Genomic DNA, 18,044 nt, shown 5'->3' with positions numbered 1-18,044 from the left:
TCGGTGACTGCAGCTTCATGACCACTGCAGCCCATTAAATCAGCAGCCTTGCAGCAAAGGCCAGATTTAAATAGACGTCTTTAAAATGTGATGGTTAAATCACAGAAGAGGGAGTAAATATATTTAATGGCCGAGGATGTAGCATTTTATTTAAATATCAGTTAGAGACGCGTCTGGTTTCTTGCTGCAGCAGTACACCTCTCTCACCACAAGATGGCACTGGCTATACATGCCTCCTCAGTAGAACCCCAGCCTGTGAGTGGATTGGAGAGAAGTATTCCTTCAGGTTACTCATCTAAATGCAGACACTCCTCAGGCATCAGTTTTTGCTCTTCTTCACCCTAGAATAGCAACTCATGGATCTAAATGAAACAGTGATTATTTGAAAAGAAAATAAGCGGCTGGAAGCCAAGTTTCCGCCGCTTTTTTTTGATAAGTAACAAAAGGGAAATATTCACATGTGAGCCTTGATGATAGTGCATGGCCGATTCCTCAGGCCTGGTTGGCAGAATCCTTTGAACTGTGCTAACCTAGTAAATGCTCGGCATCTCCGTTTGTCCTGCAGAGTAGTCGATCTTGATTCGTCTCTCAAAGCAGAAATAAACAGGCTGGGGGGGGGGGGGGGGGGGTCCTAGACAGTGCATACAATGCATGTGAAATACTGCAGGGCTTTTTGAAATGATCCACTATATCCTTTTGGTCCTGTCTCCAAATACAAGGGAAGAATTTCCTGTCTTATGTTTGCCTCAAATTTAAGGGAATAATGTAAACTGATTATAATAAAAATAAAATGTATAATTACATTACCTGTAGATGAAGAAGTGTCTCTGTACTCGACGTGTTGCCAGTGGTTAAAAAAAAACAAAAACATTCATGAAACAACCTACTGACTCGGCTACATTAATTTAATTGACCTCATATTTGTTACATCATGAGACACATTTCAAAAGGAATCCATTAAAAATGAGCTGTGGGTTTTTGTGCAGTGGATCGGATTTCTTTTTCCCCCGCTGATCCTCTTCTGCTCTCATTTAGGTCCGAGTGCAGCATCGCCCACCATCCATTTCCTGGTTGCTCTGCCTTGATGACTTCTAATTGTGAGACATTTCTACTTTTACGTTTGACTTTCATGGTTAATGCTGGACCTTTGTCCCAACAGGCATAAGGAGCTGACAGGACGCCTGCTGTAATATCTGTATCAGCTTCCCCAGCCAGGGTAAGTCGTCCCATTCAGCGATACTCTCAGGGCTTCCATGGCAATCTGCTCTCACGACGACACAAAAGAGTCTTCGGAGACTTCTCTAGATGGACAACCAAAAGCACCTCACCAAAAAAATGACACGTAACACTGTTTCCCTGCACCGACGGCAGCGATGACTTCATTCTGACTGAATCTGATTCAATGATCCTTCAACCTATTTGATGTGACAAGCAGAAAACATGATGAAATGAGTTATATAAATGGTGATTTTTATGAACTTTTCAAGCCCCCCCCCCACCCGAGGCGTTGCCTTACACTTTGTCAGCGTATTTGAAGTACGCTTGCAATTATTGCATTTGACTCTTGCTATTTATTTTTAGTTGACATGCCGCTTTAGGCTATTGACTGTATTGATTTAAAAAATAATATGTATGAGCATATCCATAAAACATTTACATAAAGTGATATGTTTTGCCCTCTTTTTCTCAGAATCCATTTGCTGCCAAATAATATTAATGTCATTGACATTATTATTATTACACTGAGTCAACATCAAGATTTACTATGTAGGCCGAACAATGCATCATTATGCATCAGATACACAAGAGTGTACCTATAAAAGCACACACATCTAGCTTTTCTCGTCGAGGCACTTTTAATCTAATACTAAAGGTTGCTAATGAGCATCGGAACTGACGGAAGAGGGAGGCCTGTCTATTTTCAAGGAAATCATGCCTCATGTATGATAGCTGATGTCATTTATACAATGAAAACCTAACTGGGAAAAGTAAACTATGACAACAAGAGTACTACACTTTTGTCTCTCTGTTTAGCTTCTGAATATCCCACACAGCTTGAATACTCGTGGGAATTTGAGCGCGCCTTGTTATTCTGATGACAGAACATCAATTACAGATGCGTATCTCCTTTTCTCATCTGTTGGTTGAAGATGAGTTATTTCAACTCGACAGATTGAGACGTGGCGTTACAGATTAAAATCGCCTCGGCAACGAGGGAACTGTTTGAACAGTAGCATTATTTAAAGCATTACGAGGATGGCAACAACAGCGCAGACGACAAAGAACGACGCAGTCGTAGCGGCTGAGATCTTCAATGATGCCTCCCTAGTTTAACGTGATTTTACAAATAGATAAAGTAAATGAGATCAGACCTTGCGAGGGGCGTAGGGGTATGCGTGTCTCATCTTTAGATGAGCTATAAATAGAAAAATAATAATTACAGAAAACTGACACAATATAGATAGGTTTATTCAAAAGGATAATGTGACGGCAGCACTTCCACTGTTGGTACATTGCTTGCACTTTTCAGCATACTGCAGTATTAGAACCATTGAGGTGAAAAGAAAGAAAGGAAGAAGAAGACACGGCTAAGTAACACACAGATAAGAAGATAAGGAAAGAAAATTAAGACGACAGTAAAAATGACCAAGGCCACTTAAAAGCACATAAAAAAATTATTAAGTGCCAATTAGACTGACACAATTTCAATGGGCCCATCTTTAAGATCGCTTAATAATCATCTGCAGGAGACTCTGCTCTTACTAATGGTCTGGGGTCTATTTGTCAGCACTTGCCCTCCTCAGACCCTGCCTAGCATACGGGCAATCCACCAGTTGCAAGGCATGACAATCTGACAGATGACCCGACCTCCTTGGTAGTAGTACGGCCATGGGTTGAAGCCACCCAGGGGCTCGTGGTATCGGCGGCAGTAGCGGTAACCACGGCGACAGTACTGGCAGCAGTAGCCGCGGTTATCCAGACGGTTATCCAGCTCGATTCCAACTTCTCTCTGCAGAGGACACAAGAACGGTCGAGTTTACAATGGAACGCGTGACAAATGCCAGTCCTCCTTCTGAAGGCAAGGGCAGGAGACGAAGAGGAGGAGGAGGAGGAGGAGGAGGGAGGGGATCGCTTGAATTGATGAGCCTGCTTTGCTTGTAGGTCAGCAGAATTTATGTAAAAACCAAACGTGAGTGAAAAGATCACAATTGATGTCTGTGGAAATGCAAAGTTGTGCCATGCTTGATGGCTGTGACAAAGAGATCAAGACAGAGGTGGGGGGGGGGGGGGGGGGGCGGCTTGATTTAAGGTCCACGATGCAATACCCTTGACCTTTCTATTATACTAGAAGTACGGGACCGTCAGCCTCACAAGCTCCATGTTTGAATCCAGCATTTACAGCCTCTCACCGGCGCCGTCGCTAATCAAAAGGCCTCTAACGTCGGTACAGCGGTTACCTGCATAATTACACTCCGTCTTTCATCTCTGACTTCTTAACTCCCTTGACCGATGCCGGCAGTCTGCACCAAAATGCAACAGAGCATTCAAAATGAAGCGCTCCGCGTCTTGGCGCCCTCCCACTGACCTTGACTTTAAGTGCATGGCACATTCCTAAAGCAATTAGCAGAGTAATGATCGCCTAACAAGGATTCTTTCATTTGCTCTTCCTGGCTGCCTCTCAATTTATAGAGGGGCCAAATGAAACCCAAACTGAAGGTAAATTGGGTAGAATTAACGGCCCTTGGATTTTTCCATTGTGCTGGTTGGTTCGTGCCCTCATACACTCGTGGGGCTGAGTGGCATGCCTTTGATCAAGAGCAACGCTAAATGGGCTTTTGAGAAGGGCCACTTAACTCGCCACGCAAGTCAAAGCAGCAACTGCCCTCAGTATGCATTTGACCACATTTCAATCTCTTTAAGTAAATGAATCCCCCAGAGACAATCTGGCGCTGTCTCGCAAAGCCGTTTGGATCCAAGAGTCGGTGATTTCACATTTAGAACTAACCAACGTAATTCTTCCAGTGCGCTCACAGTGACTCAGCCACATGCAATAGTGCAGAACGGAACACATCCCATGCTGGGAGCAGATAATGCGTGGGAATTATTTAATAGGACAGGACCGGCAGGAACAACTTCCAGTCCCCTGCTGCATTAAGTATGGATCGTTCCACAACACACCCATTGTGTTAGATTTCTTTTGTACAGCAGCTCGCAGACGACAATCCTGTACAATAAAGTCACCATTCTCAAAAGAGTACACCGTGCATTTGATGCAAGATATGATAAATTGTGTCAAATTACACACTCGTGAGACATACTTAAAACACATAGCAAGGCTGTGACAGATGATATCTAGCATAGCTGGGTTTGATTTATTACTATGACAAGTGCAGGTAGGCAATGATTTATTGTTTCAGTCAACTTTCAGGTCATCAGCTTCCAGGCAATAATCTGCTCTGGAAACGACACGAATGCTGTCAATGAACCAATGATAATCTTATCTGCTCCTCGCAGCCCGAACCGGGATGTTAGGAAATCCGGCGCTCCAGCTCCGAAAATGAAGACAATATTTTATTCAAATGATGCCAGAGTTTTATCAAAAACAAACAGCCAATCGGCAGCATTGTACCTTAAAGACAATTAATCAGAGCTATCCTTTTAAAACGGAGGGTCCCATATTAATCACGCTGGCTTTGAGTTTGCCGTCTCCAGTGGGACGCTGCCGTGATAAGACTGGTTCACCTTGGGAAATCTGAGGCAGTCACTCAAAAACAAGCAGCATTAATGAAGAGCAAAAGCCATTACCCCTTGCTGCATCTGATTTCTTCACAGACACACACACACACTCGCTGGATATGAATGAGTCTGCAGAGTAGAAAACTGTGCCAGTCATTCAATAAGATGTAATGAATCAAGGTGTGACTCCTCTAATCTCCACACTTGTTGGTGTTATTTCACACAGACTGATCACTGCTCTTCATGAGCTTGAAGCGCGCGCCTGGCTGTGTTATTAAATCTCATAGCAGAGCTCATCACATTCACACTGGGATCCAAGCAGCAGAGATAACATTTCTGTTTTATATCCCACTTTGTATTCAAAACTTGTTGTTGTTTTTTTGCACAGGGACAGTGCAACATATGCTAACCTGGTCCCAGATTCTCATCCCACCGCGCCCGCCCACAACAAAATCGGAAATAATCGAAGAAAGCAATAGTCAATGCATGTCAGCAAACTCTGACGGCTTACCGAAGCGATAAGGAGCTTTAAGTTTCCTGTAGAGATTTCTCCCGAGGCACAAAAAGCTCCTGCTTTGGATTCCGTTACCTTTCTGAGCAGTCATCCACCGCGACCATTGACGGCGCTCCAGCGATCTTTAAGGCTTGTTGAAATTTTGACATACAATACTAAAGGCTGAAAAAGACGCCAAATGTGTTTGTACATGTGTGCGAGTGCGAAGTCAATTCTCATGAGAAGTCCGTCCTTGCTATTTGGGTCAAGCACCGTGGCACTGTTCCTATTGCTTTATCAGATGGCGGTTATTTAGGTCGGAAACTCAAGGGCCACCTCTGATATGCGCTGCAGTGTAGCACGGCCGCGGTGCCAAAAGGTCGGCTTTATATATACCGGTACTGCATGTCTCTCAGCCTGCGTCACAAGGACTCAAACAATGACTTCGCTTTACAGACACACGGGAGAAGGCGGCCCTGTGAAATGCAGGAAGAGTGAATTGATGCTTTTCATGTGCTTGGCTCGCTGATAGATTAAAGGCTGTAGGTAGAAAGAGAAATAGCATGCGTTGGAGGCTGTGTGTGTGTGTGTGTGAGAGAGAGAGAGAGAGAGGTGGATCATTGACTGACTGCACATTTACATGAGTACTGAACAAAGCATATATATATATATATATAAAAAAAAGGTTTGGCTAACACATTGGGTGTCCCACTGGAATGATCGAGAGTTCAGACCCCCCCAATTACAGACCGCTGCCCGGCCTCTGCTGGGCCACAAAGGCCTTTGTTATCGCCGGACCCACAAACGGAGCCCGTGTGGCTGCTGGAATGGATTTCAGCGGTACGCGTAGCTCGGCTGATACATGTAGAATGCTTCAAAAGAAGCGCCAAGTTTTTCATCCCCTGGTATGTTTTAATTGCATAGCAATCGCATTTCCTGTCCCAGACGACGAGGAAGACGGCGGAGAAGCTGATGGGAAATTGAGGAGCCGAGCAGAAGGTGTTTCTGGGATGGACCTGATAAATGCCAACAACAGAGGACGTCTCATTTCGCTGGATGTGTCCCTACCATGTCCCACAGCTCTGACTAGAAGATGGAGCCGGAGCCATTTCTCTTGAGCCCAGCTTTGGTGGCGACTCGCCTGTAAGTGCTGCGCATGTGTGTTGCGTGACTTTCTTCCCACCTTTCATATGTTTACATCTGCGCTGTGTGTCCAAGTGCTGCTCTATACGATTCCCCCAACAACTGAGGCTAGTGCTTAGGGGTTTACACAAGTAGTCCAAAAAAAATATGCTATTTATTCATCCCATTTGTTTTTGTATGTTTTGATAATTAAGACATCTTAATGACACTGTGACTCATCCGTGCAGCAGAGAGTGACCTTGGGAGAACTCTCCGGAGCCTCGGAATGAAGAGGGGGAAGAAGGGGGCCCACTGGGCGCTGTAAGGCACAAGTCGCTGGCTTCGAAAGCCTGGATATTCCTCTCAATTAATGGAGACATTAGGGGAGTCTTCAATGAACTCTCCTTACTTAAACAGATATATAGAGCAGTTGCTATGTCCTCCAGTGCACAAAGTCAGTTTTAACATCAATTAGTTAGCAATTTATATGCAGAAAGACTCGAGGCTGAGCTGGAGCTGGCAGACGTTGCTTTGCTGTATGGGGAGGCTCACTTACGTAGTCGTTTACCGGAAGGTGGTCCAGGACGTCTCGGGTGAAACGCTGGCCCGTGACCTCCGTGTCAGGCGCATCCACATCACCCACCTCGGCATCTGATTTCATATCGAAAAGAAGGAGATCATATTCTTGCTTTAGATTCCAGTTTTTCTACTCTTTGATGCTCCTGGGTTAACGTTTCGGCACGCACACGCTGCAACGGGATGTTATTTACTTCACAAGAGAGGACTGGCTTGCACACATCCAATAGCAATCCAAGTGCAAGATGGCAATGAGAAATACTTTTTAGTCTCTTTCTGAAGACAAGGCAAATGTACTAACATTCAATAGAAATATGCTGGAATTCATCATCATCATCATCTTTTTAACGTGCCTGTCAAACTGTGGCGCTGCCGCCGTTGTTGTTGTTGTTGTTGTAATAAAGACAATTTTGAAAAGATACTAATTGGTAAAACCTGCATCCTTTTGAGAAATATCCCTTCCAAAACAATCACATCTCCAGATGATAAAAAGTAATAGAAAATAAAGTAAGTTCTTACTAATTGCTTCATTGCAGATGGAAATATCACTCTTTTTTAAAACTTTCAGATTGCTAGAATTAAATTTTGTTTGTCACTTTTATTACTCCTGATTTGATAAACAGTGTGTCGGTGTGCTCCCTTGAATCTACCTTATTTGAAAGCCATATTGGTTTTTTCTGTCGCGCATCAATGTTGTTGTGTGTGTGTGTGTGTGTGTCTGTTGCATCTACACAGACGCTGAGATATGGTAAAATGAAAAAAAGAAATTCGACTTCTGAATTGCGTTTTATTTTAGGGCTGAATTTACTAGCATAATTTAGATAATGTATACTTTTTTGCAGCACAGAACATGATATGATCATTATATAAAATAAGCCTAAATGTTGCTACAATGAAATGTACAGGTGATAAAATTTCAAGAACAGCTCATTACGAGCACTTTTATGTTGGATACTAAACGTGCTTTTACTTGAATGCAACTCAGAGAGTAGCTCTGGAAGTCTGTCTGGCTCTCGGGCACACATCTGGCCTCTAGGAATGCCCTCCAGCGGGAGAGTTAATAGCCTATGTTTAGAGGCAGAGATGCCCCTTGCTCTCACCACCCAGAAGGGAGGGATGGATCCAGTGGATGGGCAGCTCCTGGCAAATCTCCCAGATCTTGGAGCCAAAGAGGAATGCAGAGTTAACGATAGGCTCCTCGGCAGGAACCCACACTTGGGAGTCATCCACCCTCATATCCGTGGCTTCTGTCTCATCACCCTGTTATAAAACACCATACAGACGACACACACACACACACACACACACATTCTGCATGTCAAAACTTACAAATATGTTAAAGCCCTGCACAAAGTACTGTCTTGCGTTTGCACTCTCTCCTCCCTCCAGGCTGGACGTTTTTATCTATCACCTTTCTGTCCGCTGAGAGGGCGGCAGCTTCCTGACTCCTGACTCCCACTATCCTGACTCCCCCTCACCCTCTTCTCAAGCCTCCGGCATGCTCTTTCTATGATGCGTCATTGGAATTCACAGACAGTGATGCTTTGACTTTTAAATGACTTTAGAAGTGGTCTTCATTACTCTGAGCGTGGCTGCAATATCGTTTAATGTGACAGACACAATAAAGCCTTGCACGCTCCCACCCCCCCCTTACACCACCACCACCACAACGCTTCGCTTGTCACCCAGCACTATCAGTGGGCTTAATTTGTTGATACTGTAGTTCATGAGCTGTAAAGTAAACTATTATTGCTTAATGATAGAGATTACTTGTCAGTGTTTTGTAATGGAGACATATGACGGGGGTGGGGGGGGGGGTGGGTGGGGGGGGGGGGTTAGCTATGCTTGCCTCTAACAGCAGAGATATTTATTTTCTTCATGTATATGTAAATAAACACACAAATACCCCCCCCCCCCCACCCCCCCATTCCCTTGTTAATTAGCAGCCCAGAACAGAAAAACTGTTCACTTGACAAATGTTTTTACAAGGTGATTTTCTCCCAGTATAAAGCTTAATTGCACATTAGTTATGCTCGACGTAGTAGTCCTCGGGCTATAGAAGGAGCAGGAATCATTTATTACGGGTTGCGCCCCCTCTCTCATGTGCACCCCCCCTGTCACTCTTGCTTGAATTAGCATTTCAGATTCCATGCTGGTTCCTGTTTGTCATCTCAGAACACATTTAAAACCTGCAGAGAAGGGAAGCAAAACTTTAGCACACTGTCACACAGATTGCGTTTGTGGAACGGGAGGCATCTTTCTCAAGCTTTTGACACATCTCCTCCCCTGCCTCGCCATTTTTTTAAAAAATGCGGGCGGGTCAGGAAACTAATGACGACTCAGAGGACCGGCGCAGTGAGCTTGCGTTGGTCTGGACGGAAGGTTTGGTCTGACATCGAGCTGATGCAGTTCCTGTGGCTGCAGAAATTAAAATCAAACTGGAGAAACACAAACAGCCCTCTCTAATTGGAGCTCTCAACCGCTGAAGCCGAGTGAGTCTTCTCTGGAAAGTAAATGGAGGTCAGGACGGGGGGGCTGTTTGACTTCACAGTTGAGAAACAACTGCAATAATAACTAATAAGACGGAGCCTGAGGGGAGTGGTAAAGGTCATCATTTTAACATGGGGCAGGGCTTTCTAAATGCCGGTTGATTGCAGTCTTCCCGTTTACACACACGCACACTTTTGAGAGACTGTTCCATTTTTCCATTGACAAACTGTAGATTATTACAACACAAGCACATTTGTTGTTGTTGAAGTATTGGACCTTGGGAATGATGTTAATTTGTATTGTGCAGCTTTGTCCTGGTATATGTATTATTTCCGCCTTCAGTGCATAACCTAATTATACATCACTTGTGCTGCAGTTAATGAATTTGCTTTTGTCTGCCAATGCGTCCCAATGGGGGAAACACTGTCTACATGACGCATGGTTTATAGTGGTACTATGTTTGCCAGAGCTCAACAATGACCCCCCCCCCCCTCCACACACACACACACACAATACCCAAGTGTTTTCACATGTGTACAACAAAGGCAATGGTGGTGATATTATGCAGTGAACCAGGCTAGGAATTTTAGTTGAACTTTGACATGCAAATTCGTACCACTGACAAATAGCGACCCGTCTTGACGGCGCCGATGCTGACCTTTCAGCGAACGGCTTGATCATAAATAGAGGAGGAAGCTTGTAGTTGTGGAAGTGCTCTGCAAAATTGGGCTAGCAGACAGTTGGTTGAGCAAATGCATCTTTTGAATGAACTCTGCTAGCACGTTGTTCATAGAGCGCCAGTCTTGGCTAGAAAGAGGAAGAAGCTGAGGTAATTAGCGGTTAGCTCACCAGACTCACACTTTCACTAAAAGAACCAGTCGTTGCTACTTCGCTTTGACAAACATGAATTTGAGAGAAAACAAACTGTGCTGTGTGCGTGCAGGACTTTGCTGCAGTCCTATCCTTCTTCGGTGCACTGTTTTTTTTAGGTTTGCATTTGTCCGAGTGGGAGGTTTTGAGGTGAGCTTTTGGCATCCATATTAAGTGGCCGTTTAATGGAGCAAGAAGCATCCTTTGACAATGTTAAGGGATGTGAGGGAGGCAGCTGGTGGTTTCCGTGTCAGACTGGGAGAACCAGAATGAAGCTGAGGGATTACTCCTTAGACCTTTCATTGAGAAAATAAATTGAAAAGGGAAGGGAAAAAATCCTGGCAAATAATTCATGTTTGTCACCTAGTTCTCCCTCGCAGGGGCCGCATTTCCTTATCAGCTGCTTGCAGTTTTCCCACCATTTTTGCCATTGTTTTTAGCTCGACTCTGAAAACCTGACACATTCTGCTCCGAGCCCTCTCTGCTAAAAGCCTGGGGCTGGTTAAACTAGGAACCATTATGGGTTGGCTTTAACCCCTGTGCGCTTCATTTGTGTCACAGCGTGAGGGGAAGGAAACCAGAGCTGATCATCCCTTGGGTCGCACTCGGGTGGGTTCTCACACCGTCTGATGTGAGGACGAATCTGGCTGAGGTCAAGTCAAGGTTGCTGGTTATTACCTAAACATGCCCTTTGAATGGCTAATTATTTTTGTTGAAGCTCTTCTTTTATCCGGACAACTTGGTCCCCGTGGCCCGGGAGGCGCTTCTTGATCCTTCCACTTCTGATCAGGAGCAGACCCCTTACTGGGGTGGCACCAAGTCAGCTTCTTGAATCAAGTGGATGCAGCTTGGGGATCGAGAACTAAAGAACTTTCCCTTTCTGTTGTTTCGTGCAGCTAATAGCATTCACAGCTTGCCTCTGCAACTTGCAAACACTTAATTTGCTTCATTTGTTCTTTAGTTTCCAACTCATTTAGTTGCTTTTGCTTGTCTACAAATTTATCTAATAAAGAGTAATTTTAGAAGTCATTTTGTCCAACACCTTAAAAGAAAAAATGTTTCTTTCCCCACAAGAGCTGGGCCATAAAAGCTGTGTTTCTATTGTGATATCTACTCTTCTTGCATTAAAAGATATCCTCTAGAGCTGTCTAACCCACACTATTGTTTATCAGCAGATGATGGCATTATGCACAGCTCTAATTAAATTCATCTTCCAGAGGGTGGGAACATTGTGGCAGCAGAAACATAGAAGTTCCAGAGCACACCAGAAATGTCTTTTTTCAGTTTAGTCATGATTACAAATTTGTCGAGTTTTGGAACCAGTTTCGTTTAATTTTTATGTTTTTATAAGGAACCAGACATTCTCATTTTCCAGTTCCAAAGTAATTTGTTGAATTTCTAAGTCTAACATATAGAGTCAGAATTTATTTAGGATCCTCTATGATCATGAAATATTGTTGGACCCACAATCCATTGCTGTATTTGGGCCAAGCATAAGTGGGTTGCGTTGCTCATCACTGGGCCAGACCTATTTAGCTACATAGACATAATAAACACACTAGGAAGATAAGGTGCCTTTGTAGATTCAGTTTTTAAATTGTATTTTACATAGACTACCGGTAGTTAAATGCATAATATTGTACAGTTTGAGGTGCTTACAGAAAGCATTTGTTGAGTTTGCAGGAAATGAGATTGAGCTGCTTTCCTCCGTTTAAAATCTTTAGTTTAAACTAAGCTGATGGCGGCAGCATCAAATTACCATAAAGGAATAAGAGTGGAATTCAACACACTCCCACCCCCCAATTTGTCAAATACAGTAGCTTGGTCAGAGGCCATAAGCCTCAAACAGAGATGCTTAGCCAACCCTCACCTTCAAAATAAAACGTGTTGACATGTATTCAGCATGATGCTATGACATTATGTATACTTTCGGCTTTTACTAACATTGTGAAATGTTCACAGTTGACTTTATTTTAAGCAAGAACAATAACAACAAAAAATAAATGAGAGGATGGGTTTGAGGAAAGAATGAAATTACTTATGAAACTAACGTATGTGGATATAGGTATGATTAGTTATGTAAATTACATGACGTAAGTTAAAAAAACAACATCTGTCTGATTGGACGGGGGTTTAAGATAATAAATAAGAAGAATATGAATGCAATTTCTATGACAGAGTATGAAGACGGCTTCAAAATTCAATCCACAACTGAAACTCTAGTTGAAAGGCAACTCTTTTATTCTTATTTAATAGAAATTGATGCACGTAACCATGCACTATACTCTTGGTAGTCAAAATAAAGGCTTCCACAACGAGTAAAAGCCCTCGCAAGTTTCGCGGCCATAGAATATTCACTTTGGAGCTGTGAATTAAGCCTATTAGGTGCCACAGTGCACGAAAGAAGATGGAAATTGCTCAGGCATATGGTGGCTCCTTGGCAATTAGCATGTGCTAAACTGGATCAGACGCTATGAGGATGAGAGGGAAAAAACAACATGTTTGGTTTTTGGGCATAACAGCTTGTGTTCTTAAAGTTAAGACTGTCTGGGCTTTGCTGAGGCCGACAATTGGCTTATGCTGTTTTCAAAATGAAGCTGTGAGTAGTGAGCGTCAGATATTTGCCAGCTACAGTACTTTTTCCCAGCTACAATGTGAAATGTAAATGAGAGCGTGCAAGCGGAAGAGACATTTGAAAGAGGGATTTTCTCTTTGAACATACAGTCCACTCAGTGAATTGCACTGTGACATTGAAAAATTGGGAATTTTGATTGATTGAATCTCTTCCATTCCTTTCGCGGGAGTTCAGACACAACTCTAAGGGGGGGAAAAAATGGGATGCTCATACTCAAGAGGAAGGATCCTAGTGAATTTTACAAAGAAATCATCTTTTAAAAATAAAATTTTAATGCCTTACCTCTCACTAAGACCTCTCCCACACCCTTCTTCCTTCAGGCTATTTGGATAGAGCGTTTGGAGGAGATGATTAAAAATTAATATTGGCTCAAGATTGACGGAAAACACATTTGATGTGAACCACAAAGAGGCGATGGATTTGTGGGCAGCTTTCTGACAGTTTCACAAGCACCAGAAACCCCAGCTAATTCTTCAGAGAAAGGGGTGGGGGGGTAGGATGAGATGGACAGACGGAGGATTTGCGTGGTGCTCACACAACTCTGGTTATCTCCCTAGAATATGCATGACAGCCTCCGTAGAACTACAGAGAGCCTGAACTACAGACAGCCGAGGGAGGATGCATACCAGGAACTCAGTCTCTTCAGCCTCCACCTCTGCCACTGGTGGTAGTTTCCTGGTTTGAGTCCTGATGTAGCACCTCTGATGTTCGGCAAACCGGATCCCAGTGATTCCCTTTGAAAAAAGCAAAAAACAAAAACTAAAAAAAAGCAAAAGGAAAGGACTCTCAGAAATTCAGCAGCTCTCTGTGATGTGAATGTCCCGTAAACACGCGGAGCAATCATTTTAAAACACAGGTTTCTGCTGGTAATCAAAGCATTAAAAAAAAAAAAAAAGTCAAAGAAGTTAAAATCTAATGTGTGTTAATGAGATGTGTTTTGATCTCTTCCTCTTAGCATGGCTTCAAACTGGTGACGGCGCGGTTTTTGCAACACAGCTCTTGCTTTCAAGCTGAATAGAAGGGGGGAAAAAAGAAGGTGGCGTTCCATTGTGACTTTATAATACCTTACAGCAGGATACAGCTCACATGAGAGCCAAGTGACATTGTTGAGAATGAAGTGTTTTCTACAGAGAGTGCCCCTATTGAATTAGAAAGTCATAGGTCCCTGTCACTCTCGTAATCTGCCCAGTCAAGTGTGGAGTCGCTCTCTTCAGCGCCACTGATGATCCTCTTCTGTGTGGACTCCTCCATTCAGTCTGACACACAGCCTCAATAGGCATGAAAGATCTGTTAATTTTCTCTCGCCATTATTCTACGTTAATCTAACACATTCAGCCGCAATAACTCTGTAAGACTTTCAGGAGATCAGATTGTACCCAATTTTCTTTTCTGCAGAGAAGAGCGGCTCATTCAGCAGACTGCATTAGAGCAGACGTCAGGATCCACATCTGCCACGGCTGCGTTAAAATGGTATCAACTGAAAATTGTACGAGCGGCAGCATGAAAATGGTACTTGATTCAATCTAAATTTAATTACAGTAACACTGTGATTGCTGTGACATTGCCTCTGGATCAGTCTATTTGACCATGTGGATGCTGCTTCCACATGTTTGGCGGCGCTGCCACTCTGGAAAACAGATCCCAGACGAGACCCGACAAGATACAAAGTGAAGCCTGCCATAATCTACCGCATGCAATTTCGCCTGCGTGGAAAAAGGATGGGACAGTAATAGTCTCACGCACAAAGCATAATATGCCAAGCTTTATTGTGATGAGTCTCGGGTTTAATTTGGGTCCAATGAATTGGCGAACTGCAGCAGGAGAGGAGAGGGTAATGTTGTGATGAGACGCAATGATTGCTGGGGTTGCTCAGTCAGAAAATGAGGAGTGACATGAAACACTGGGATGAGAAATGGAATAGTGATGTCATTTTAATAGACAATGTTACACTATTCACTTATAACATCCATGTGCAAGAGAAAGCAAATGTCTGCACCATTAATGAAAAGCAGTAAGTAATATCACCCAGTGTTGATATTATCAGTGTAATTTATTAAAGGGAACATTTATAAATCATGGAGTTTATAAGTTTAAGCCACAATGACTGTGAAGTTGTTTTATAACATATTTTTCTGTTTGTTTTATTTCATCCCAAACTGTACATTTACAGACATTGTTTTTACATCCCTGAACCCACTGGCTTTTTGTTGTTGTTAACATGTTAAAATATTTCTACAGTATTCTATTTCTTGCAATAATTAACTGCAATATAAAGTGCAAACTGATTAATTTCCCTTCTAAACATTGAGCATTTTTCTTTGTAATTTGAAACTAATTTGTATTAGTCTTATATTGATGAATAGCTTTACATTCAAACTCCAATTCTGAATGCAAATGTACCTTTTTTCTTTTAACCAAAACTAATGCTATGTCTTTTTGAAGGATTAGCCACAATGAGAAGGTGCGGCAAAGTCCCCACTAATACATAACAGGCATAAACATACCATGTTATAATGTAGCAACAGGATTCTGAATGGAATCTAGTGGGAGTAGAATTAAATATTAATTTGGTTGTTTATCTTGCTCTGCTAGAATCTGGGAAATTTAGGCGTCTTGCTGCTGAACCTTCGAATGCTTTTGCTTATTTGAATTTGTTTGATTGATACAAAACGTATACTCAAAAATTAAAGCAGTAAATGTATTTATGCACAAATTTGAATTCAGGTAATCTACTTTAATATTATGGCGATTTGACATTTAAAAAAACATTATTCATTTTTTTGCAGCAGGTTATCTTTAACATCCTTAGTATTATTCATACAATTAATTATTTATTATATTATCTTGAATCCTCTTTCCAGTTTTATGCAAACATGAACAACAAAGCTCAGTAAAACATCACTACAGCTCAGTTGTTGTACGGTTTGAAGTCGTACACTGATTTGTGTACGCAAAGCAGTTTGTCATTTTATTGAATCACAGTTTTAGAGCAATTTAAGGTCAATTGTCTTGTATGCGGTTTTGTTCCCTTGCAAAGAATATTTATTATGAGTTTACTCTGTTTCTCCTGGTTTTTCCCCTCTCATTTGTCTAAATTTGTAAAACAACAACAAAACACAAATGGAAACAATAATGGATTGATTTAGTATATTTTCCACAATCCTGGTACCATAATCCCTTTATTTTCCATTCCTCAACAAGCCCTGAGGCTTAATGAAGACTGTTTTAGTCGTGGGTTTGGTCATTTCATTAAGTTAAAACAACCCTTTTATCCATTAAAAAGTCTAGTAGAATTTCAGCACACAATGTACAACTTAGAATAAATAACTGTAACCCACACAATGAGGTTTTGATTACTCTGATCACTCTCTTGCGTCTTTGTCTTCTATGGCAGAGCGCGGAATCAAACCCACTTCCTCAGGGACTGCCCTCCAGTAACAGGAAGTGGAACATGCATGCATGCGTTTGATTATGTTGGCTACACCCACCCACCAAATTGTGCGCAAACATCCGGGATGTGGTAAGGGAGACAGAAAGAAAGAGGATTGACAGCAAAGGGAAGAGTTTTTCTGGGTGCTGTGCTTGGATAAGGTATTTTAGGTTTACAAAGAGCATTTTAACACAAACAATAAAAACTCAATGCAGGTATTTGTTTTTGGATGAGTTGTATCCTGTTACATTCAGCCTTGCTGCCAAACATTTCACAGTCGATAATGGGGGCGGATGGAGAATAAAAGCATTCATTACCCAGCGGAGCAGCATGCTCCCCTTTCCAGTGTGCAGCAGGTGTAACCTCCTGCACACTCAAGCACGAGTTGGGAATGAAAGGCGAGTTAATGAGTTCTGGTGGAGACAAAATTGTAGTTCAAAGGGGTGTGAGAAACAAAAGCATGTACCGGTAGATAGATGGGCTACTTAATTATGTTTGCCTCTGCACTTTTTAGTTGATCTCCCTCTCTTCGCTGCAACAGTTTGTCACAGAATATAGGACTCAAATGTTTAATTATTTTGTGTAACTCTAACCAGAACTAAGTTTTGTTCCTGTTTGATTCTTCGACTGAATCCAACACTTTCTTACAAGATTACTGAGGATTATATCTGGGAAATGTTCACAATTTAAGTTATATATTAAAAATGTAATAAAACAAACAAACCCCAATGCCATTCCGCATAATGTTTGGCATTTGAGTACATGGACAAACATTTTCCATCTTGCATTGGGTAGTTTTTGGCCACATATACAGATCCTGTTGTATAATCTTTGCCTTGATAATGTGCATGCAGCACAAATGTTCAGAATAAAACTTCTGATTATGTGGGCCTTTTTGATCCAATGCGCACACCTCACTGAGCATAATTTCCATAAATTTGATTCCCAGATGCTTCAGGAGCTTTCTGATGGAAGAGCAGAAATAATACTGCAGGAGGAAAAATGATTTCAACAAAGAATAAATTTAGTCAACTGGCTGTTTAAGAGAGACACGATGCGAACATTACATTACCGTACTTTCTCAGGTGAAGAGGGGACACAATTGCGATGCCGGGATTTCAGTAAAAGAAAAGTGACTTGCAAGAACTCGTTTAACCTTGTACTCACATTTTTGAAGTCGTGCACCTCAAGAATTTCTTTGCTACCATTTCCCATTCTGAAGATCTCAGTGCGCTGACCCGGGTCAATCTCCATCACACTTTCTGTCTCGACACCGTCCAAGACGGCTTTGTACCGATGGTCATAAACCTTCAATGACACAAAACAACCTTTCAGAATAGAATAGAATAGATCATCGAGACAGTGTGTGTTCTTTATAGGCTATATCATCGTTTTGTGCCAAACTATTGAGAAAGGTCAGCGAAAGCAGTGCCTCCTGAAAATGACAGCCATAATTTTTCATCATCTAAGAACTTTGCGCTGAATATGAGAATAGCCTGCAGTGCAGTGCATAGTTGCCCACATCCTCAATCCCCCTCCCTCTAGAATTTCACATAGTTAGTGCTGGCAGCTGTTTTCCGGAGTTGAAAAAAAACCCCTAAAACTGTAGTAACTTTGAAGAATGGGCGAGTCCTCCTCTCGAGTCAGACCCACAAGGAAAGCAGCAGGGAGAAAAAAAAAAGGCTGAACTG

General features: G+C 42.3%; 1 protein-coding gene across 1 annotated transcript in view; it reads right to left on the bottom strand.

Moving 5' to 3' along the window:
* Nucleotides 1-2,471: 2,471 nt before the first annotated feature.
* tnmd (tenomodulin) overlaps nt 2,472-18,044 on the bottom strand; it is a 38,693-nt gene continuing 23,120 nt past the window's right edge. The window contains exons 3-8 of the mRNA XM_068740155.1: nt 17,521-17,661; nt 13,550-13,657; nt 8,029-8,188; nt 7,952-7,960; nt 6,909-7,003; nt 2,472-3,010 (exon numbers count right to left, since the gene is read on the bottom strand). Coding sequence (XP_068596256.1) covers nt 2,801-3,010; nt 6,909-7,003; nt 7,952-7,960; nt 8,029-8,188; nt 13,550-13,657; nt 17,521-17,661 — 723 coding nt within the window. The 3' untranslated portion in view covers nt 2,472-2,800. The remainder of the gene's footprint in view (nt 3,011-6,908; nt 7,004-7,951; nt 7,961-8,028; nt 8,189-13,549; nt 13,658-17,520; nt 17,662-18,044) is intronic.

The sequence above is a fragment of the Brachionichthys hirsutus genome, chromosome 6, assembly GCF_040956055.1.
Source record: "Brachionichthys hirsutus isolate HB-005 chromosome 6, CSIRO-AGI_Bhir_v1, whole genome shotgun sequence".
NCBI classification, from domain to species: domain Eukaryota; kingdom Metazoa; phylum Chordata; class Actinopteri; order Lophiiformes; family Brachionichthyidae; genus Brachionichthys; species Brachionichthys hirsutus.
The sequence above is the reverse complement of the archived record's forward strand: the minus strand, read 5'-3'. Positions and strand labels throughout refer to the sequence as shown.